The 24,914-nt window shown below is 41.0% G+C and overlaps 1 protein-coding gene across 17 annotated transcripts in view; it reads right to left on the bottom strand.

The window, feature by feature from the left end:
- Positions 1 to 203: 203 nt before the first annotated feature.
- Positions 204 to 24,914, bottom strand: part of STN1 (STN1 subunit of CST complex) — a 60,732-nt gene continuing 36,021 nt past the window's right edge. For 5 of the 17 annotated variants that reach the window (XM_056804439.1, XM_056804426.1, XM_056804433.1 and 2 more), the window contains exons 8-10: positions 20,769 to 20,882; positions 16,047 to 16,119; positions 204 to 3,515 (exon numbers count right to left, since the gene is read on the bottom strand). In XM_056804439.1, coding sequence (XP_056660417.1) covers positions 3,358 to 3,515; positions 16,047 to 16,119; positions 20,769 to 20,882 — 345 coding nt within the window. In that variant the 3' untranslated portion in view covers positions 204 to 3,357. Of the gene's footprint in view, positions 3,516 to 5,228; positions 10,759 to 11,072; positions 13,840 to 16,046; positions 16,120 to 20,768; positions 20,883 to 24,914 lie in introns of those variants that run through there. The other 12 variants (XM_056804449.1, XM_056804447.1, XM_056804451.1 and 9 more) reach the window with 8 other exon arrangements.

Below are 24,914 nucleotides of genomic sequence, written 5' to 3'. Positions count from 1 at the left end.
TTCTTACTGTTCACTACAACTAAGACTTAAGACAGCACTTTAACACAACAGAAAGTCCTTTCAGTCTCAGGTCTAAATCTATACTCCTCTGGTTCTTCAGATGGACCTGGGTTTTAACTCAAGTGTTTGAAGAGCAAAGTAAGGGAACCACATTCTGCTCTGTTACCTTTTCTGATAATAAACATAGACCAATATTCAGAGACTTAGAGATAATAGAGATCTTTATTTTGTTTTTTATTGTTTATAAAAAAAAGAGAAATGAGATTTTTAAAATAACGATGTCCTGTTTGTGTTTTGGGCTTCATATTTCAAGCTTCAATATATTCCTTTTCCTTGTGATTAACAGAAATGATAATCAACATAGTTCAACTGTGCAGTCTTCATTTCTTCTTTTTCCTCAAATAACTGGGAAGCCAGCTGTACTCCTAGGCTGTTTTTGTCCTTATGCTTCATATTTATTTGATAAACAAACAATAAAAGTGCTTCTTTGGATCACCCTCACAAATGTCATTTCTAAGATTTGCAGACATGTCCTTTGGAAAAATAGAAATTACTTTTCTTTTTTTTTTTTTGTAATCCCTAGCACCAATCTGACTCTATCACTAGACTCTCATTCTAAAACTAGAAAGTTGCTACCATTTGTTCAAAAATTTGTTGGAAGCTCTCGAATTATATCCATATGGTACATCATTGTGACACAGTTAATGTTCTCTCTACCTTTGGTGTGCCAGAATTCTGGTTCAAGAAGGCTTGAATTCAAATCCTGAGTCTTATTTATTAGGTGTGACTGAGCAAGTCACTTAACTTGTCAACTTTGATTTCCTGCTCCAGAAAAAAAAGGGACAAAGAAGAACATCCACTTCACCTGGTTGTGAAGAAGGTACAAATGAGACAACTTGAATAAAGCATGTACTATTCTCTTTTACCATTAGGGCAAATTACTGCATCATTCAGATTTTTCTCCCTTTTCCACGTTTATCCTGAGTAATGTAAAATTTTGTCTCAACACCCATTAAGGTTTTGGTGTCCTAAAAATTGCAAACCACTTTCCTCCAACTTGTTTTATGCTATTTGCCCCAGGTGCAAAAATTGCTAGCTATGGCTCTGGGTTTAGGCAAGTACTTATTAGACATTGGGCAGAGACAAGTTTGTGGTGATATCAGGTAACTTTGGCATCAGCTTTCAACATTTAGGAGCTTAAGTGCATCTGAAAAGCTGTTTTTTCCCCTCCTCTGCGCTATTTCTGAGAATGACAATCATCCAGTTTTAACACAGAGCAGATGAGCCATTCTAGACAAATGTAATCTCTAGCAGAGACACTTACAGCTCATTTAAATCAAAACTGAAAGGCTACAGAATAATGCAAAGGTACCTTTTGTGGAATAATTGAAAGTAACATCAATTCTTTCTCCTACATTTTTTTTGCCTAGATTGCTACATGGATCTCTTGTCCTGTCAGGACAAGTTTGTGCATACTTTCAGGTTTTCTTAATTCCCTCTATTCCCATCCATGCCAACATGTAACTCCACGTGCCTAAGCACATATTGAGGTCTTTGGTGTCTTGAAAACTGAGGAGTCTTAAAATACCTTCACTATGGGTTTGTGGGTAACTGGCTAAAATACTCAGTGGTGTTCGGTGACAAGAGCAGATGATAAAATTAGTAACTTGGACCTTTACATACAGGACATGCACACTGGTTGTAATTCAAAGGAAAAGGTATATATTTAGCCATGACTCCCCCTCCAGTTTTGACAAGAAGAATCCCAAAGACATTAAACCAAGATCTCAGACCCAGGACTACTAAGAGATGACTGATAACCGAACACCCAGGGTTGTGTGCTGAAGTGACCCGTACCTACATGAGCTTTTCTTCTAGATGACTCTTGAGCACATCTTTGATACTTCAAGTACCATCCATACCAGTAGAATACATACCCTTTCCCTAAAAATGACCAGCTACACAGTGGCCCTGTTGAAGGCAACCAGAATTGTGAAGGACCCTGAGTTTGTGCCACGAGGAGGACCAGCTAAGGGAAGAAGGTCGTTTAGCCTGGAGAACACCTGACTTAGGGGTACATGAGAGGCGTCATCAAATATGGGAAGGCCTCTTTTAGCAAGATTACCTTTTTTTAGCTTGGTCCCAGAAGGCAGGCCTATGAGCACTGGGCAAGAACTGAAGAAACAAACTTAGGTTTAATAACAAGAAAACTTCAAGCAATTAGAACTATCCAAAGCCAGAATGGGATGTCTCGGGAAGAGAAGGGCTGGAATCCTCCTTGGAGTTCTTAGGGAGGCAATTCTTTTTCAGTTGAGGGTCAGTCAGTCAGTAAAAGAATTTAAGTGCCAAGCACCATGCTAAGTGTGGGAGACACAAAGAAAGCGAAGAGATAATCCCTGCTTTCAAGGGGCTTACAGTCTATTGGGGGAGCCAATGTGTAAAGATCTATGGACATACAATATTTGCGGGATAAACTGGAGATAATCAAGAGAAAGAAGGAACTAGAATTGGGAGAGGCTTCTGACAGGAGGCTTTTTAAAAAATCTGAAGCGAGGAGGCAGAGGCAAAACAGCGATAGTCAGTAAAAATGTAAGAAGTTGAAGATGGAGTACCTTGTGTCATAATAGCCGCTGCTGTCCTTGCCAACTTGGGATGTTTGATGAATTGTACTTTGAAGTCAAGAGCAGGGCAAGTTTGCCATTGGAGTTTTCCAGTTCCTGAATCAATTGATTATACTCTAAAGTAACACAGCTGGGAATGTTCCTAGCTAAGCAAGGCAATGGGACATGAGTTCAGAGGTGACTGCTTAGCAATCCATTAACTTTATTTCCTTCTAGTTCTCTGGTCAAGAAGTGATGATTGATAGGTTCAAATCTGGCCTCAGACACTTCCCAGCTGTGTGATCCTGGACAAGTCACTTGACCCCCATTGCCTAGCTCTTACCACTCTTCTGCCTTGGAGCCAATACACAGTATTGATTCCAAGACGGAATGTGAGGGTTTAAAAAAAATTAAATAAAAAAAAATAAAAAGAAGTGATGATTGAAACATACAGAGTTATATGGGTATTTATCAGGTCAATATGGACTGCTGAAAGGTCTGTGCATTCACAACTATCAAGAGAAAAGCCTCAGGTCAAACTGTATTTTCCCTACAGTCATTGCTTTTATATTTTATTGTAAAGTGACTTTTTCTCAATGTTGTAGGCATTCAAATGCTTTTAAATGTGATAAAGGAATACCATTTCTCTGCCTTAAGATGATTTCTTCCAAAAGCAGATTTCTTACTGGGGCAATTGTTATCACCTTCCCCTCGTCTAAGGGGCTATCTTGCTTCTGAATGAATTCCTTCCTTCCGCTCAGAACGCTGTGTAGTATCTTTCCATTGTGCTGACTATTTCACTCTTGTCCTCCAGGAGATCCAAAACCTGCTGCAGCACTGCCTCACTCATGCTGGAGTCATGGTGCAGGCGGGCACAGGCCAAGATGTGAAGGAAATGGCAGCCCTTCTCAGAATCTGTCAGAAGAAAAGAGACAGACTGCTGAGCCTAGACATGCCTGCAGATCTTTCCACAAGAAAGGCTGTGCTTGTGGCAGCTCAGACTAGCAGCCTGAGCACTGGACATGTTATCAGGAAGACCTGGGTTCAAATTCTGCCTCTAACATGGACTAGCTCTGTAATCACAGGCCAGTCCCAACTTTGTTGAGATTCAGGATCCTCATCTGTAAAATGGGATCAATGTGCATTAAGGCACTATTACAAATGTCATTAATATCAACAGCAGCAACCATGCAGCACATCACTGCAGACAGTGCAAACATGGCACCGACCAAATACCTAGTGAGATGTGAGCTGGTAGCTAGAGCCCAACGTCAGACACTCACTATTCAGTGCTTAGCACTGTGTCTGGCACTGAGTGATTACTGACTGACTATCCTTCATGGGCTGGACAATGGCAAGTCCCTGCCCGAGAAACCCAGAACTCAAAATATCCTGAAGGACTCGTCCAATAAAATGTACTGGAACCAGGCCAAATCACAGGCCAAACCGGTGCCCACAACCTCCTGGAAATAATGACCTGTAAATGTTCAAGAATAACATTTTAAATAGTTGTTCCCAGAGCAAACACTCAGAATCTCCAAGACACACTGACTGAGGAAGCTTCCAAGACACGAAGACTTGGCTGAGGATACCAAAATCGCACGGGAAGGGGATGAAGCATCCATCATCTCACTGTCCTAATGGCTAGGGGGAGTGTGGCCAGGACTCTTCCAGCGAGTCCGATGAATAGGTGCTTACATCCAAACATTCTTATTCGACTCTAAAAGGCAGTTATTTTATCTTCTTTTGCAACAGTCCATAGAACATGGACTATCAAAGAACAGCAGGATAATGACTTGTCCCAGGATGATTTTTATTGAATCCCACTGAAAAAGATGAGAAGAATTAGGCCCTGCTCCTCCCCCTCATTCTCATCATCCTTAACTTCTCATACAAAGAACCTGTTCTCAGACCTTACCAGAAAATTCTCAAACAGAAAAGTGACTCAGCAACCCAAGCGTCCCACTACTCAGAATTTTAAATTCTTTTTGGTCTATAACCTAATGATGTTCTTTCTTCCTATAATCATTCTGGTGTAATCCTAGAATTTTTAGAACTAGGAGGGACTTTAAATATGGTGTAGTCCCCTGATTTAATAGATGGGGAAAGTGAGGTTTAAAGAGGAAGGGACCTATCCAAACTCATAAAGCATGTTACAGCAAAGCCAAGACTAGAACTTCTACCTTTTGATATTCATTCTAATATAACCTATTTCCCTAAAAGTATAAGTTGTCTTTACAATAATATAAACAAAATCAATTAAAGGCAACCATCTCCGATTAATTACAATAACCCACCCTGGTCCTGGAGAACAGACTGTCCAATACTTGCTTCTCTTAGTAAAGAGTTGGGAGATTAACAGGACAGTAAAACTGCCAGAGGCCCTCACTTTGTTAGTTGGTCTTGCTTAAGTGTATTTGTTACAAAGGAGGACCTGAAACCTCAAATGGTCTTAAAGCTCATCCAATCTAATCCTCTATAGTTTTTTAGGGGGAAAATGAGCACTGGAGAGGTGAAAGTTATTGTTAAAGGTGTACTATAGCATAGCAAGCTGAGTTAGGATTTCAATACAGGTCCTCTGACCTGTATTCATAGAACATATGAATTCAAAGAACATATCCCATGTTCTTTTTTTTTTTAAACATTGTTTTATTTGGTTATTTTCAAACAGTATTCCTTGGAAACAAAGATCCTTTTCTTGTCCTCCCCCCCTCCATCCACCCCCTCCCCTAGCCAACACACAATTCCACTGGGTATCACATGTGTCCTTGCTTCAATCCCATTTCCATGTTGTTGGTATTTGTATTAGGGTGCTCATTTAGAGTCTCTCCTCAGACATGTCCCCTCAACCCCTGTAGTCAAGCAGTTGCTTCTCCTCAGTGTTTTTACTCCCACCGTTTGTCCTTTACTTGTGGATAGTGGTTTTTTTTCTCCTGGATCTCTGCAGAATGTTCAGGGACATTGCATTGACACTAATGGAGAAGTCCATTACGTTCTCTTGTATCACAGTGTGTCAGTTTCTGTTTACGTTTTCCTGGTTCTACTCCTTTTGCTCTGCATCAATTCCTGGAGGTTTTTCCAGTTCACATGGAATTCCTCCACTTTATTATTCCTTTTAGCACAATAGTATTCTATCATCAACATATACCACAATTTGTTCAGCCATTCCCCAATTGAAGGGCATCCCCTCATTTTCCAATTTTTGGCCACCACAAAGAGTGCAGCTATGAATATTCTTGTACAAGTCTTTTTCCTTATTATCTCTTTGGGGTACAAACCCAGCAGTGCTATGGCTGGATCAAAGGGCAGACAGTCTTTTATCACCCTTTGGGCATAGTTCCAAATTACCCTCCAGAATGGTTGGATCAATTCACAACTCCACCAGCAATGAATTAATGTCCTGACTTTGCCACATCCCCTTCAGCACTCATTACTTTCCTTTGCTGTCATATTAGCTAATCTGCTAGGTGTGAGGTGATACCTCAGATTTGTTTTGATTTGCATCTCTGATTATAAGAGGTTTAGAGCACTTCTTCATGTGTTTATTAATAGTTTTGATTTCTTTGGCTGAGAACTGCCTGTTCATGTCCCTTGCCCATTTATCAATTGGAGAATGGCTTGATGTTTTTGTACAATTGATTTAGCTCTTTATAAATTTGAGTAATTAAATCTTTGTCAGAGTTTTTTGTTATAAAGATTTTTTTCCCAATTTGTTGCTTCCCTTCTAATTTTGGTTGCATTGGTTTTGTTTGTACAAAACCTTTTTAATTTGATGTAATCAAAATTGTTTATTTTACATTTTGTGACTCTTTCTATGTCTTGCTTGGTTTTAAAGTCTTTCCCTTCCCATAGGTCTGACATGTATATTATTCTGTGATCACCTAATTTACTTATAGTTTCCTTCTTTATGTTCAAGTCATTCACCTATTCTGAGTTCCATGTTCTTTCTACAACGAGACTAACCTGTGATCTTGACTGAAGAGGTTCCCAGTCTGACATGCTTCCAACCTTACAGTATCTCATCTCAAACAAGTTCTGATGACAAGAACCCACCCTTAGTTATCAATACATGCCATATCTCCACTGTCAGGAGCCAGGAAGACCAGGAAAAGCTTCACTGTCACCTCATTTGTTACTCTGGACACTTCTCTTCTCTCGATTCAGCCCAGGATCCTATTAGCTTGTGGAGCTCCGGCCACTAAGATCCCCGACGTCTTCTGTCAGACAAAATGCTGCCTGTGTAGCCGTGCCTCCCCCGACTGGTACTTTATGTTGATCACTATTACAATTTCATCTTATTAGAGGCAATGGGGGCTGGGAGGTGCAGTGGCTAGAATATCTGACCTGGAAACAGGAAGATCCCAGCTAAAATCCTACCTCAGACACTTATTAGCCGTATGGCCCTGGGCAAGACATTTCACTTCTCTCAGATTTGGTTTCCTGGAGGAAAAAAGCACCACCAATAGCAAAGGGTTTTGTGAAGATAAAATTAGATAATCTATGTAAAAAGCTTTACAAAACCGATGCACGCTATAAACGTTAACTATTGCGCTATAGCCCCATAGGATATAGTATTCTAGGCCATCCAGGTCTGGTCCTATCATCCGCCATGTTAGCTCTCTCCTCAGCTTTGAGCCATGTGCAAATCTGGTCAGCATGCCAATTATACCTTCAACTAAGTCATCTGTAAAATGAAAGCGCTGCATTAAGTTACCTCATACGCTCTCATTAAAGTCTGAAAGCTAGGATCCTATGAGTTTACCCGGCCTGGCCAGATCTCGAACACCACAGACCTAGACTAAAAAAATTTGCGAAATGCTTCCATCTAGTGGCCATTTAGATCATTTTCACTTTTCGTTTTTCTTTTTTGAGGACCCATTAACAATGGAAACTAAACTTTTTGGCCGAATCTATTATCATTTAATCATTCATTCAACCAATATTTATAGAGTGCTACGATATGCTCAGTGCTTTGCCTGGCCTTGTGGAGCAGAGCAATATATAGAGTATTTCATTTCTAATTGGAAGGATGCGACATATAGACAAAAGACTAAAGCAATGTCACCCAATCACCCAACAAGTGATACTGATAACAAATGCTGCAGAAATTCAGAAGAAAACACCATCATCACGACCTAGAGAGATCTTGGCTGGGGGGCAGGGGTGGGGGTGGGACTTCGTTGAAGAGGGAGGATTTGAGCTGGGCTCTCTGAGGTCGGACAGGATGTGGGTAGGTAGAAGAGAAGGGAGGAAATTGCAGGGCAGTACAGCTTGAGCAGAGGCACAAAGGAAGGAAGGAATCTGGCATGAATGAAGACAGAAAAAGAGAAGAGACCAGGTCTTTTGGGAGATAAAGCTTCATTTAATAGGTTATGGGAAATAAGTTTGGATTGTAAATAGGTTAGGATCATATTGACTGCACTAATGATGCACTTACTATGTGCCCATCACTGTGTTAAGTGCTACAGGAAATACGGACTAAGAGATTCCTAATTCCCCATTGGGAGATGTCTCAAGGATCCCTTCAAGAAAGCAGTACAGTGTAGAAAAGTCTAAGAACCAACTGCTCAAAACAGGGGGCACTGAATGGCAAAAATAGACTAGCAAAGTATTGTTTGCCCCACTAAAAGTATTATCTTTCCACCCAAAGCTTCCATGTCTAGTTCCTATTCTCCTAGGGCAAAACTATCTGACATATATATACAACCTGACAGCTGTGATGAATTGGTAGATTCCTGTGTCATTGTGGTGTTCCCCAAGAATCATGACTTACAGACGAGCACAAGAGAGAAGAAAGTGCCTTGGAGGAGAATATGTGATCCCCATTTCCTCTAGTGAATCAAGGAGATAGTTTCAGTAAAATAACTTGAGAGGAGAATCTTCAGTAAATAGGAAACATCTAGCTGTTGATAAAGAGTAGCGGGTTTGTATAACTGGATCTGGGTAATGGGTACAGCTGGGTCCCAGAACAAGAATGACAGTATTTGTATTTGGGAGTGGAATAGAATCTTCAGGGTGGTTTGTGTGGCGTCTCCTCACCTGGCTGACTCTTTACAAAGGGCCTCTATGGTTGCAAAGGATTTCTTCAGAAGAGCCTGCCATTGCATTCCTCAGCTATGTAAGCTGGGGACCCAGACTTGTTCTTCTGAAATCATTCTCATCATTCTCACCATCATCAAAAGAAGATTCGACTGATACAAATGCTTTGGGGCTTGCAAAAGCACTTTCCCTATATTTACACAGAGGGAGTCAGCAAAATACTTTCCTTTAAGTTTGATGCCATGCCATTATAGTAGATAGTGACTCCCCAATTAAGTCTTTGGAAAGTCAGTGCCGCAAGACATTTTAATGTCAGGGAAACATGTGCCCTTCCCACACTGAAGGGCCCAACAGACAATCTCTGCTCCACGTATGGAATGGGCTCTTCTCTGGAGGTTCACCTCTGCATGGCCCCTTAGGGGAGGAGGTCCAGCTTTGGAGGCCCAGTCTTTGGTGCCCATTCCCTGTGAATACTGGGCTTTAGAACAGGGGTCCCCAAACTTTTTACACAGGGGGCCAGTTTACTGTCCCTCAGACTGTTGGAGGGCCAGACTATAAAAAAACTATGTACCAATCTGTATACTGCTGTCTGGGATTGCAGAGGCTGCAGCGCTGGCTGGGATGGAACTGTCACACCTTGCACAGGCCCATCACTGCCACCACTATACCAGGCAGCAGTATACACAGTGTGGAATCCCCTCCCCCAGATCACCGCTCACTCTGCTGATGTCTTCCATTGTGCAGTCACATGATCTTTTGCACAGTGCCTCCTTCTCATTCAGTTACTCTCAGAACAAGGCGCCACACAAAGGATTATGTCACCAGAAGTAGTACTGTATGTGAGTGATGCCGTGCTTTGAGGTGCCACCACATACTGTGCTCCTCTCACTGACCACCTATGAAAGAGGTGCCCCTTCCAGAAGTGCAGTGGGGGCCAGATAAATAGCCTCAGGGGGCTGCATGTGGCCCACGAACCGTAGTTTGGGGACCCCTGCTTTAGAGTATAGAAAATAATAGAGTAATCATAACCCTTTACATTTTCCCAGCTACTTTCTCATGGAGTCGCTTATCTGAAATTCCTTCTTGCATTCTGCTGATTTAAGATCTAAAGTAGCAAATTCTGTTTTGACAGATTAGAACCAAATGCAGATAGATCTCATGATACAGCTCACTAGCTCCAAAGAGGTCAGCTCTCCATTATTAATGGCCGGCTCCTGTTCAAGTTGTTCCTATGCACAGGTCTGACCAGATCTCTCCTCAGGTCAAAAACTTTCAGGGCCTTCCCCGCTATCTACAGGATAAAATGCAAATTCCTTCCTGGGACATTTAAGGCCCTCCACAATCTAGCTCTAACCTACCTTTCTGGATATTTCACATTGCTCTTTCGGGTAGTTGATGTTCTGGCCATACTGGATTACTGCTGTTCCCTGATGTCATTCTGCTACTTCTACTCTGATATGTGGGCCCCCTTCCCCCATTCCTATTCCTACTCACCCCTCTATCTCTCTATTGAAATCCTTTTCTCCCCTCAAGTACCAGCTCTACCATGCGGCCCTCCCAGATCCTTTCCACTGCAGCTGTCTATGCCCTTCTCACTCTCTCTCCAAGCACTCTGTCTGGTTCTCTCCTTAGCCCCTACCACACTCTACAATTTGAGACTCTCATGCGAGGAACAGGGCCTTGCATGCAGCAGATGCTTAATGAACGTTCATTTGAATTGTTACAAGATTACTGATATGAGGAACAGTGGGATAAATTACAGTCTAGGAATTTAAAGGAATACTAGTGAGCCATAAGAAATGACAAAAGGGACGGTTTCAGGGAAACCTTTAGGAACAGATGCAAAATGAAGTGAAAAGACCCAGGAGAACAACTTATACAATAACAAACACATCAAAATGCCACAAACAACTCTCAATGTCTTGGCTGAGAAACAGAACGACCAGCTGTGATACCTGAGGGCTGATGAGCACAGTGCCATCTACTGCCCGTCAGATGTGATGGACTCGGGGCAAAGGCCAAGGCAGAAATGTATTTTGCTTGACTATGCTTATTTGCTGTTAGGATGGTTCGTTCTTGTGCTCTCTCTCTCTCACTCTCTCTGTCTCTCTCTCCTCTTCTTTTTTCATTTGGAGGTAGACAGGATTGGGAAGGAAAAAAGGGAAGAGAAAAAAATGGATTTTTGTTCATTAACAAGCCAGTACACTACCGAAGGACTTATGGGAAAGAATGCTAACCACACTGAAAGAAAGAACTATGGAAGTAGAAATGCAAAAGAAAAACATAGGACATTACAGATTTTTGTTTATTAAAAAAGAAATTAAATTTTTAAAAGATTAGTGATATAGTCTATCTAATTAATTATCATTTGTGCTATTTTAGCACTTGGTAAATCAAGATTTTTTAAAGGAAAAAGTAGAAACACTAGAGATATAATGTTGGAAAAAGCTGTTATTTAATTCAAATTAACAAACATTTATTAAGTACCTACTGTATTCAAGGCACTATGTTACAGGTTTTTAATCTATTATTTGTAACCTATTATTTTAAAACATATACTATACTTTTTAGACAGTTCATCATTTTGAGAACTAGTTCCAAAGTGACAAAAATATTTTACTTGGATCACCAATCCTATTTAGTCTTCTTGTTATCACATCTACCAAACTCTTCAATTTAACCTCCTGACACACTGTAGTCTGGTTCATATTCTCTAACCTTTAGCCTGCTTTCCCCCAGGAAAAAGTACAAAATAAATTCTCCTAGAGATCTTGTTCTAGGTTTGTTTTAAAAACCTTTACTTCTGTCTTAGTAACAACTCTAAAACAGAAGGGCAAAGGCCAGGCAAATGGGGTTAAGTGACTTGCCTGGGGTCACATAGCAATGAAGTGTCTGAGGCCACATTTGAACCCAGGTCATGTCAACCCAGATCAGGTGCTCTATCTACTTTGCCCCTAGCTGCCTCTCCTCGAGATCTTATCCTAAATTATTTTCTTCCCAGAGGCTTAGTCAAAGCTAAAAAAGCTATCTACTTGATTCTCAATTAATATGGCAGGTGTAGGGAAAAAAAACCTGCATTCAAATCTCACTTTATGTAGTTATTAACTATGCAAATTTGTTCAAATTATTTACCCTTTTAAAAACTCAGTTTATTTATAAAATGAGGGTTATACCTGGCTGTTGTGAGGCTCATATGAAGTAATATATATGTAAAACATATGTATATATATATTACCAAATTTTAAAATACATTTATAAAGTTAGTTCTTATTATTATAGAAACATTATTTTCCAAATGCTAAGAACTATCTTCTCTGGTAATAGGAAAGAGGATCTTGAAACAACTCTAGCAATCATTCTTTAATTAATATAAAACATTTTTCTCCTAGGGCCCTCTATTGAATTTAATTTTTAAAAATAATGTTTATTTTCTCCAAAATTACGTGTAAAAACAATTATTTAACATTCACTTTAAAAAAAAATTTTGAGTTCCAAATTCTTTCCCTCTTTCCCACTCCCCTCCCCCAGGAAGCAATCTGATGTAGATTTTACATGTGCAATCAAAAATATGTTTAATTAATACAAAGCATGATGTTTTCATCAACTCACCGAAGCTTTTAGAACTTAATATGTACAGGCCCCTGTGCAGGCTAGTGATCGATAAGGTATGATGCTGATCTTCAAAGGGCAAGCAGTCAAGGAAGAACAACAGGGCAGGTATACAAATAACCGTCACACAAGCATCCCCGGCTTCCGGCAAGATTTTGTTCAAACTCCCTCGCTGCTGGGAGCTTCCCATACAAAGTTATCTCCCATCTCCTAGGCACGTACTTGTCTGTACCAATTTCTGTATGTGCCATCTCTGGTTTCTGGCCGACTAATTGAACCAAGAGATCACAAAGTACTCTTTGAGTTCCATGAAGGGAAAAATTTTTTTCAGTACTATCAGCTTGGGGAGTCAATCAGTGAGAAGACTCAAAACTCTAATTTGTCCCACTGAAGGAACTGGAGAGAAAGGATTAAAAGGGGACCGCATCTCAGTCTTATTACACTTTACTGCCCCTTCCACACACTGTACAATCCAGTGACCCTGGCCTCTTCCATGTCTCAAACAAGACACTCCCTCTCTCATCTCTCTCCCTTGTCACTGGCTAACCCCTGTGCCCGGAATGCTCTTCCTCCTGATTCATCTCTGCCTCCGGACTTCTATGATTTCCTTCAAGGTTCAGTTCAAATCCCATATCTGTCACTTACTGAAAGAAGCCTTCCTGGTTCCTTTTAATGCTAGTGCTTTCCCTCTGAAGTTACTCCCATTTGTCGTGTATAGATCTGCTTTGTATATAGTTTCTTTCTTCTGTGGGGAAACAGGAACTCTTTTTTCAATTCAGCAAACATTTATTAAGCACCAACTGGAGCTATATAGGCAAAAACAGAAATTTCTCCTCCCAGGATCTTACATTCCATATCAAAACATAATTTTCTCCAATAAATTCCATTTTCATTTTGAAGATGGTACCCTTCCTGATGCCTGTTGATTCCTTAGTCTTCATTTCTCTTCATGAGCTATCATAAAGGACTGACCACAGAAGGGAAATGGGCACTGTTAATACATTATTGATGAGATTAGTCTGGTAAACATTTTGAAGAATTTGCTGGTAGTATAAGAGCCATAAAACCGATTATACCCAGCCATCCCATTGCAGGATTACATCCTAAAGATAGTCTAGAACTCCTGGAGAAGAAATTCTTGACACAATGTAGATCTGTATCTATTTTCCAATTTAGAGTTGCCCGGGGCACAGAGAGCTTAAATGATTGGCCCAGGGTTATACAATACAGCCAACAGATGTCAGAGAGGGAACGTAAGCCTACTCTTTTTGACATGGAAGCTGGCTTTCTGTATTCATTATTCTGAGGTGCTTCACATTTCTAGTAATCCTATGAAAATAACTATGATTCCAGTGTTCTAAGCGAGCTCGTGCCAAGAGACTCACTGAAGAGCGTTGTTTCAAATCCTTCGATGGGTTAGCCAGAGAAAATAACACAGAATGGAATCACTATTTCTTGAAATTATAATATGATGCAGCATCAGCTCCTAATGTAGTTACTTATAAAGGCTTACAAATTTTTTTTGTTGAGGGAGGAGTTCATTATTGTTTTAACAGGTTCCATCGGTTTGCTGCACCACCAAATTCAGCTTCTAAAAAGTATATTAGTTTCAGTAGATTCAGTGATGGCTTAATAACAACTCATATTTACCATGTGATTGGCAGAGCCTATTCAGCACAACACAAATCTGTAGGAGCTGCCCTGCCAAGTGAGAAATGCCCCAAAATGCTATCCTTCAGGTAACAAAACATTGTTTGGTTTTTGTGAGAAGTAAAATATGAATTTCTTTCACTTGATTCCTTAGACTCTTAGCTAATTTCAATCAATTATGGCCTTATTGTAGATCCAGCTAAGTGGCCGATGGCCATAAATCAGCTCTTTTGAACACAGAACCTTATACCTCTTAATCTCCAGTGAAAATGGTCTCACGCTGATATTCTGGCCATTGTTCTTGTCTATGATTAAATCATCCCATTCAAAGTTCCAAAAATAACCTCAAAAGGAGGGTAAATATTTTCTTTTTAACTTAAACAAGCCTGATGCCTATGGCTGTGAATTCATAAGAGAATAAGAAGAAAAACAAGACATCAGAAAGCCCTGCACTAACAGGTCCCTTTGAGCTCCCTTTAAAGTACAATCATCCTGCCTGACTGCACTGTGATCTCATGGGCTCTTCAAAGCTAAACAGGGCTGGGCACTGGAAAGACTAGGCTACATCTCCATGCTCCTCCCCTCTGAGTCAGGCATGGGTGGTATGGTAGGTAAAATTTTCAAAGATGACTGAAAGCCAAGAGGGAAACGAGCCTCGGTCACTACGGAGCTTTATACCAAGCCATTCTTCTAAGACAAGTCATTTCCTCCCCATCAACTTTTTCAGTAGAACTTGCACACAGTAGGTACTCAGTGCTAACAGAATAATTCTTCCCTTCCAAAACAGAGGCATGAAGTGTCTCCTAAGTACCTCTCCACAGGTTTGATTATATGTGAAATATTGCCCTCCCCGCTCCCATTGAAGAAATTGCACCCCTCCCCCCCGAAAATCTATACTGAGAATCATTGGGTGTTTGTCTGTTTCATGGGTTGCCATGGCTTCAAAAACATTCCAGCATCTTATGGCCAATAAGTCTCTCTGCTCTCTGTCAGAAGTTTTCTCATTGGTAGAACCTGGCAGGTCTTGTGCACCCACTTGTGTAGAGCAGCTTTCAAGAATACAAGGCTACCTCCCACAACAAGGACACATCTAAGTAGTTTGTGAAATGACCATTTAAGGTGGCACATTCAAGATAAGAATTTAAAAATAAGTGACTAAAATTTCTGGTAATCCGGAGAGCATGGGCCGTCTGCCTACTCTACAGTTTGATACTTTAACCACTAGAGGCTGACCTAACTCTATGAAAGTAAATGACTTCCAAGACAATTCTTCCAGTTTTCCAAGCATTGTGATACAATGGAATGAGCACTAGATTTGGAGATAGAGGATCAGGATTCAAATCCTACACCTGTGCAACCTTGAACAAACTGCTTAACCACTTTGGTAATCACTATAGAAAATGGGAAGGGGAAGGGATAGAGATTACTTAGATGACCCTTTCAGTTGGCTGTTCCTTGCTAAGAATCATATCTAGTGTGTTAATAAGCTCCAGTCTAGTTTCATTAATTTCAAATTTTATATATGGGGGAAACAGCCTTAGCTCCAGAGACAAAAGAAATGGGGAATAATGACAGAATTAGGAATCAAAAAGCCTTTGGCGTTCAAGGGATCTTAGATCAAGAGCTGAACGAGACCTCAGGAGCCATCTAAATCTAATCCCCATCCCCTCACCCCCACCCACCCCTCATTTTATATACTAATGAGGACACCCAGGCCCAAAGAGGTCAATTTGTTATAAGTGGCACAGAACCAGGATTTGAACCCTTGTCCTCTGTCTCTACACCCATTCCACGATACCACACAGCTTCCCATCAAGTCAGTGTTAAAGGGCCACAGGTGAGAGGTGAAAGGGACCTTAGAGGTATTCTCTTCCTGCTTCTCCCCTACCATTTACTTGTAAAATATAGGTCTGTTAAGGTTATAGACTCTACCTAGTCTATCTAATCCACTGCCATCTTAGACTGAAGAAGTTGAGATAGAGAGAAATCAAGGGACTGTCTCCTGATCACACAGCTTAGTAGGATAAAACTGAAACTAGAGCTCACACCTCCTTGCTGCTACACCACATTGTCTTCAGCTCCTTTATACATCCACTGGTGGGGAACATTCTCTTTTGATGTCATCAAAGATCTATTTGTACAACTTACGCTTTGGTTTCTGGCAATCATCCTGAATGATTCTGAGGATTTTTTTGTGCAGTTCCTTATCTTGACTGGTCACCTAAAGAGGAATGTAGTGAAGGGGAAAGCTTAATATTTGAGTTGTGATATCTAAGCCTCTAAATTAATATTTAGCATAGATTCCAAAGGAATTCCATTATCCTTCCAATGCTGATGACATGCTTTGAATACTAATCATATTACCAAATCACTTCTATCCCTATGACTTACTTAGACAACTGGGCTCACCACGACATGATGAGATATATATATATGTACATATATATACATATATATATATATGAATGAAACTTGCCCTATATAGTTAACAAAATCTATATGGCAACTTTTTTATGAGCAGCTGATGAAAGTTTTAACTCATTTTCATATTTGGCCTTAAGGTGTCTATTTGAGATAAAAGGAGACATAATTTATAGAGGAAATCAGACTAGAGAAGTGTCAGGGTCACATAATTAGTAACAGGGCTGGGATTAGAACTGACTTTTCTCCAGTTCATCCTCCACTTAGCTGTCAAAGTGACAAAGTGTAAATCTCACCTCCCTCTATCCCTATTCAATAAATTCTGTCACTCCTTATCACTTCCAAGATCCAATACTCTGGGGTTCAAATCCCTTCCTAAATTGGTCCCCTCTGATCTTTCCTATCTTCTTATACCTTACTCCCATCCTTCCATATACACTGCAGTCCAGTAACACTAGCCTCCTGGTTTATTTCTGGGAAAAGCTACTTCACTGGCTATTTCTCACATCTGGTGTCTCCCTCCTCACCTATAACTAAGGCTTTTTTTAAGTTTCAGCTAAAATTCCACCTTATACAGGAGTCCCTTCCCAATCCCCACTGATGCTAGTGCCTTTCCTTTACTGGCTTTCTTCAATTTATCCTGTAAATCTACTGTTTGTACGTAGTTGATTGCATGTTGTCTCCTCTTTAGACGGTTAGCTCCTCAAGGGCAAGGACTGGCTTTTGCTTTTCTTGATATCCCTAGCCCAGAACCTGGTCTCTAGTAGGCACTTCATAAATGCATGTGGACTGACTCTCCCAGGCTAGGGCTATTTCTTTTAGACTATAAAATCTTTTGCTTTTGGTAAGGAGAAGAAAGATAGCTAACAAAATACTAAGGAAACAAAAGAGTCACAATGGGAAAGACCATAAAGTAAGCCCACAAATCAAGCAAGTCCAAAATGTACAGTTAGAAGGGATTTCAGCAACCCCCTATACCAAGCCATCCCTGGATCCCCTGCATAGAAGAGGATTTTCTACAGATTTGGCTCAGGCAACACATGAACATCAATTAAATGGGCATATGTCTTATTGTCTGTGTTATCATTATTTGGGAAAGCAGATGTCACTTCAGGTTTTTGCTTAGAGACAAGCCAGCAGAGTGGAAAGAGCCCTGCAGGGACACTTCCTGGCTGGGAACCTTTTGGGAATTACGTTATCTGCCTCTTCATCCATCTGAGAGACTGTCCTACCTACCTAACCAAGGGCCTTCTCTAACTTTCATCCCACCAGGCTCCTTGTAGGAGAACCACTATCTGCTAAATGCCAAAAGCCTACATCCTAACCTCTTCTGGAGATATGCCAGAGCCCCATGCCATTTTATCCCCTGAACCCACTCCCCACTTGGTGGGAACACCTTGCCCTGCCATTACTGCCATCCCCCAGACATCTGTCTGCCACTTTTATAGCCTGAGTGTTATCTGGCCTTTCTGTCTGTCATGAGCTGAACATGAACATGAATCTTTCTTTTATTTGCTGTCTCAATTAGAATGTGAACTCCTCATGGACAGGGATTCTATATTTCATATGCAGTAAGTTCTTAATAAAGGCTTTCCATTTCATAAAGTTATTATTACCATATGATTATTCAATTTAATAAACAATTTATTAAATGCATCATTAATTATAATAGAATAGAAAATGTATCTACTTATTGTTCAGTCCTGACTTTAATAGTACTGGGAATTCCTGGCATATTAACTACCTCTACCAGTAGAAAAAGGAAACCGTTTAGTAACTTAACATCTAAGTGTTGTCTGGACCTTTAAGAATGCTCCCCAAATTTTTTTTGCCATGATGACAGAGTTGATACATGTCAGAAGAAGTCTGAATTCATTTCTTCCTGTCTTCAAGGTCAGTAAGCTATCATGTCTCTAATAAGGCTACCTCACATCTACCCTGAAGGAACAGGTGGTCTCCCCTATTAGAATGTAAGATCCTTCAGCAAAGGGGTTGTTTTTCCTTTTTCTTTCTATTCCCAGAGTTCAGCCACACTTGTTGGCACATAACAAATCTTTAATAATTTCTTTTTGGTTGTCTGATATAGAAAACAAATTACATTAACATAAAATAATAGCAACATTAAGTGACAGCAGAATGTAAATTCTTCAAGGGCATGGACTGGTTGTTTCTGTTTTTGCAATCTTGCTGCCTAGCAAGGTGCTCAGCAGGCACTGAATAAGGACTGCTGAAATGAACCAGCAGTCACAAAAGGTGGTCTAGATTGAACAAACTTACAGAATAGCCCAGACTTCTGGAATAAAATCACAAGCTAAAAACCTTCGAATCTTAAGCTCCAGGAGCTTAAGAGAAGTTATAGCAGGAACAGAGACAGAGATGGGGATGACGCCACCTATAGGAAATGAGCTCCAATCCCATAATGATTCAGAGGGAGAAGTGGCACCAGCCCAGCCACACCCTGACTCCAGCAAAATTACCCACTTTGCCATTGCTCACAAGGAAGAGCTACTCCTTCCAGATTGGAACAGCTGAAGAGTTCAAAGGATATCAACAAAATAAGGATCAGCACAGGAGCCACTGTCTACTGAAGACTCCACAAAGGGCTACTACTGATTATAGACTTAAAAAACAATAACAAAAGGGTCAGCTTTTTAATTATCAAAACAGAAGGAGGAGGTTTGAGGCAACTAGGAGCATTTACCCCCAAACCCTCCATCTTAGGAAAAGATCCTTTCCCTTCAGAGGTCTTAGTACATTCTGTTACATAAGGTGCTAGACAGCAAGCACAGTGCAGTGGACAGACCATCTGATTTTGGAGACAGCTCTAAATCTATGATGCTATGTTTAAATTATTCAAGGTAAGGCATTAAAAATGATTCTTTTTTAAAAAGCTTTTTAAATTCAAGAATCACTAAAAGAAATTAGCAACTGGAAAATTTCCTATGAAAAAAGAATGATCCTTAGGAATTATTCCCCAGCAGAGCTCTTTGCCTCCTACCTAAATGAGAAAATCTAGGTCAGCTGTCATGAGCTACCACTTTTCCCTGATCCTACACCATAAAACCCCTTCACATCATCCTCCAGTTTCTGTTTTGCTCCACAGGGTTTTTTTCCTTGGCAAGACCAAAAGCTCCGTTTGTGCTTTGATCCCATTTTCTCTGTCTTCCAGGAGCTTGATCCTTTAATCATTCCCCATCTTTTATTTTCAATTTCTTATGTGCTGGTTGCTTCTCTGTTGCCAACAAACATGCCCAGGTCATCCAAATCCTTAAAGAAACCTTTAACTGAGTCTTGCAATCAGATAAAATCCCCTCTCTTCTCTTACACAGCCAAATTTCTAGAGGAAAAAAAAAACCCAACTACCTATACTCACTGCCAGCACTGTCTCATCTCCCACTTATCTCTCTTGTAGTCTGGCTTTCACCACCCTCACTTAACAGGAACCGCTCTCTCAATACTACTGCCAGTGTTACCTAATTGCTAAATCAAACAGTCTTTTCTAAAATCCTCATCTTTCTTGACCTCTCTATAGCTCCATGTGCTATTAATTATCCCTTCTCCTTTAGAAATGATTTCCTCTCTTAGTGTTCCTCACTTTGCTCTCTCCTGGTTCTCCTCCTACCTGTTTGCACTCTCAGGCTCCTTTCCTGACCATCATCAATATCATCCCACTTTCTACCTCTGGATGTGCCCCAAAGCTTTGTCCTGGGCCCTCTTCTCTTGGGGAGCTTCCTTACTTTGGTAGACTGAAGTTACATTCTTCTTTACACACCCTACTTCTAGCCAAACTATCCTATATGTCCTTCTCCCAATATCATACCCCAGGCTGTGGAATGTCCTCCCTTCTCACCTCCATATCTTCAAGGCTTAGACCTGGGGGGGGGGGACACTTCTTAGAGAAAGGCTTGTCCTAATCCCCTTACGTGTCCTCTTTCTCTCCTCAAACTGCCTTAGGATCATAAATTTAGAGCTAGAAGGGACATCAGAAATCACCTGATCCAACTGACACATTCTGCAGGTGAAGAAACTGAGGGGTAGAAAAGTTTAGGCAAACTGCCCAAGGTCAGTTGCTGGGAATAAGTGGCAGAGGCAAGAATTAAACTTAAGCCTTCTGCCAGCAAATAAAGCATTGTTTCCACTGCACTATGTACTTATCTGTTTAGATGGTGCATGCCTGGTAGAATGCCAGCTCTTTTCAGACAAGGACTGTCTCATGTTTGTCCTTGTATTAGCAGAACCTTGCACACAGGGGATGCTTAACCTTTACTGAATTCACTGCTTCATTGACTAAGCTTCTTTTGTCTCCAGGAGAATCAGACCTGGGACAAAGCAGGGATTCCTTGTTAGTATGGTCAAAGTCTGGATACTCTAGAAGTCAGGACCCAGCTGATGGCTGGTAAGGTTAGGTCCTGAAGTATTAGTACAAGGAGAGAGTTGCAGCTCTCTTACACAATACAGGTCATCCGTTTTCTGGAAGACGATTCCCTTTTTCCACAGTTGTCGTATAGCTTCCTTAAATATGTTGTGAATTGCTTTGGAAGTTGGACCACTTTCTAAATTCACCTGTGGAGAGAGAATAATCAGAAAAAAATTAACAAACAAACCTTGAGAGGCAAAATCCATTTTGTTGTTTCTAGGAGCAACTCTTCTAAACCAACTGGTTTCTGAATTGGTCTGATGAGATTTTTTCCACACTGAGTCAAAAAATGATGGTGTCTGTCTATAAAGGAGCTTGAACCAGGAAGGCTGGCAGGAGTGGTGTTTGAAGAGGGAAGACATTCTTCCAGAGGTGCATGACAAGAAAATACTCTGAAACTTGGCAGTAGAGTTTTTGCTTGCCAATCACCATGCAAAAAACCCCAAGGTGCTCCCACTTCCTGCTAATTTCTATTTGCCAATGATTAAGACTTTACACTAGTCCCATCTCTAACACTTACTAGCTATATTTCCCAGTTCTCATCATATCATCCAGAGAGATCCAGAGCTAGAGGGGCCTTAGAGGTCACCTAGTCAGACTCTTCCCTCATTTTACAGAGAAAATTGAAGTCTGGAGAAGGTAGGCAATTTAACCCAAAGTCAAAAGTGGCAGACCTGGGATTTGAACCCAGATCCCCTCTCTGACTCCAGAACTCTTTCTGTTGGTCTCCCAGGATCATAAACTCTGAGCTGAAAGGGGTCTTGGAAGTCACTTAGTAGTACAACTCCTTCATGTTAAAAATGAAAAAACTGAGCCCAAAGGTTAACTGCCTCGCTCAAGGTAGTTAAGATGTAGATTCAAAACCAGTTCCTCTGATTACAAATCTTGGTGTTCTTTTCTTTTGCATTATGTCTTTCTCCCCTTATTTCCTCTAAATCTAAGATTCCTCATCTGGAAATAAAGAGAACATACTTGTATCACCTATCTCCTGGAGCTGCTGTGAGGCTAGTGACAGTTTAGCTGTTCACTGTTCCTGCACAGGATTGCGTATCTTATAGATGTGAGCTGTGGCCATTCACCATAAGCTGCGGCTACATGAACTCTTCCTTCCAAGGGTCCCAGCAAATTGGACATGTATCTTGCTGATGCCGGCAACACTTCCAACGAGGAATGGGTGGGTCCAGAGCCACAGAGGACCCTATCCAAGGCTGTGGGAGTGCTACGGGCAGGAAGGTGGCCAGGGGCAGGGCTCAGTGAGTGAAGGAGGACAGGAAAGAGAATCAGAAGAGCCTGGCAGGAAGTGGTCCGTATTTCCCATTTCCCCTTTAATAGCTCTGCTCTTTACCCTGTTTTTCAACATCTCTGCAGTTCAGCCAAGGAACAATGTGGCAGAACAGACAGAGAAATGGACCTGAAACAGGACAGACCCAGGTTCAAACTCCACCTCAGATCACAGACACATGCTTCCCTTTTCAGAGTCTTCTATGTGTCCTATGGGGCACCTACCTCCCAGGCTATAGCAGGGGTGCAGTCAGGCAGTGTCTTGTCTGTAAAGTGTTTTGTAAATCTTAAATCACCATATAAAAACAAGTTATAACTTCAAGAGAGAGAGAGAGGAGCTGGGTTCAAATCAGGCTTCTAACATGCCTTGGTGTGTAATCAGGAACAAGTCATTTAGCCCCCTAGTGCCCTGAACTGCCCTCTAAGACTCTCTGTCCCAGAGGAATGGCCATTATGCATTCCTGCAGATATTTTCTTACTTGAAAATCCCATACATTAAAAAAATCCCAGGGAGGCATCTAGGTGGCTCAGTGGACTGAGAGCCAGGTCTGGGTTCAAATCTGGCCCCCAGATACTTCCTAGCTATGTGACCCTGGGCAAGTCACTTATCCTCCATTGCCTAGCTCTTCCTGCTCTTCTGCCTTTCAACCAATACACAGTATTGAGTCTAAGACAGAAGGTAAAGGTTAAAAAAAAAAGTCCCAGATTCAGGTTTTGTAAAAACCACCATTCTCCAATTTTATCTTGAGAATCATCCAAAGACCCCATTTTTTACTCCGCAGTGGCCTGGGTGCTTCCTCATGTGGCTCAGCTATGAGCCACATAGTCAAATCAGAGAGCTCTGGGCCCCTCCCATATTCCAATTAAGAAGAGCCATTTCCTTCTGGTCGTTCAGAGGATGACATCCAGTTTTTTTCAACAACAGGAAAAGATGCTGGCAAAGGAATCATCTCAAGACTCCAACCAATTTTTAATATAAAAGAAATGATCAGAAAAGCAAAAAGGACGAACTACCAAAGAATTTCCCTCCTAAGTCAGGTCAGTTTCAGGTCAAAGCTTCTACCATCAAGGAAGAGAATGAAAAGACTTTTGTAGGTGTGGCCTGCAAGGCAGCTCAGACACAGAGCTGCAAAGGAAGGGCAGGAAGGAAGATTTCTGAAAGGTCACCAAACTCAGCCCCAAGAGTACCCATCCCAGAGAGCGGATGAAAGAAACTCCACCCAGCCTGTAGCTAGTGAACATCATGGGGGTCCCAAAGCAGCTCCTCGTATGAGGCTGACTTAGCCCAGAACTCCTCTGTGAGCGAACTGATGCACCGGCACACTCCGTCTCCAGCCTGCTCAGAGGCTGTGTTTTCAGACAGGAAAGAGAACAATCTGGTGATATCCCAAAGTCATGGCTTGGAGTTCAGTGTTCCAGGGTCACAAGTCCTGTCATTCAGTGGGAGTTCGTAGCAAGCCTTTCCTTCACCTTCACAGATCCCCTTACTCAGAAAGTTGATAATGAACCAAAAGAATCATGCCATCAAAATTCTAGGCAGTACTAATTCAGTTACCCTTGACAAAAGTTCATTTTAAGACTGAATTCTATTGGCCATGCATATCAATGAAGCAGGCCGAAATCTCCTGATCAGAATCAGTAATACAATAACTGCTTGGTACCCCTTAGCAAGCTAGATGATATACACCAGGCAATGTGGCCTACTGAGTACAGGACTGGAGTCAGGAAATCCTAGATTCAAATTCTGCCTCTGTCATTTAATAGCTAAAGGACCATGGGTGGTCAAATTAACCTGTTTGGGTCTTAGCGTCTTCATCTGCAAAATAGGAGTAATGATTAAGTGTAATACTGACGTTAAGTGCTTTGTGGGCTTTAAAGGACCTTATTAATTATTAATATCAATTAATGTAATATTACTAATAATATTACTACTATTACAGACAGTATAGAAGCCATGATTCCTAAGTATATAAATATAAATATATCTATACCCCGACCTTCTGATACTAAGTGTCAACTCTAAGGCAGAAAAGTGGTAAGGATTAAGCAGTTGGGATTAAGTGATTTGCCCAGAGTCACACAGCTAGGCAGTGTCCAAGGTTAAGTTTCTTGATTCCAGGCCTGGCACTCTATTGTGCTACCTAGCTGTCTCCAGAAAGAAATTTTTTAAAAAACAATTTGAACCACGCACACAGGGCCCTGACAGAAAAGATTTTTATAAACATTAACAGTGTTTCCTCTCCAACCTAGCCTTGCATGACCTAAACACATATTTGTCTGTCCTGATTATAAACAGCCCAGGGTCCAAAGCATCGGGAGCTTTCCAGTGAGCACAACAGCAGCATTCCTGTCCTGGACAAGAAGAGAAAGGCCAGTGGATGAGGTGTGAGTCTCAGAAAACAATCCTACAAGAAAAAGCTGCCATTGCATGAGGGGGACAACCCTTGCTCTGTGCCCATTAGTCCAGTTCAGCAACTGAGTCCAGTACCCCAAACATTAAAAGTTCTCATCCTCAAATCAATTGGATATTCTTCTACATGGCAAAGAATGATTCTTAAAACTAATTAAAATGTGAATACCCAACTAAGCAAATTCAGTTGATTATATTTGTGGTTGGTATTAAACTTTAAAAATGTATATTATTTTAAAATGAAAACAAGAAACAACCACTTTGTGAGATGTGCTATTTACAGTGAGTCTATGAGGAATGAGGCTCTCCTCCTTCTTTTGCCTCTTAACTCCAGGCTGTCACTAAGTCTTTGTGGAAAGCTCCCATTTGTGCCATAAAAGAGGGGGAGATCTAGGGTTACATTAGATTTCACCACCAACCAGTGACTTTATTTTTCAGGGACTCACCAAGCAGAATTTAATCACATTGGTCTCCCTAATTGCAGTAA

The sequence above is a fragment of the Monodelphis domestica genome, chromosome 1 (assembly GCF_027887165.1).
Source record: "Monodelphis domestica isolate mMonDom1 chromosome 1, mMonDom1.pri, whole genome shotgun sequence".
NCBI lineage: Eukaryota > Metazoa > Chordata > Mammalia > Didelphimorphia > Didelphidae > Monodelphis > Monodelphis domestica.
The sequence above is the reverse complement of the archived record's forward strand: the minus strand, read 5'-3'. Positions and strand labels throughout refer to the sequence as shown.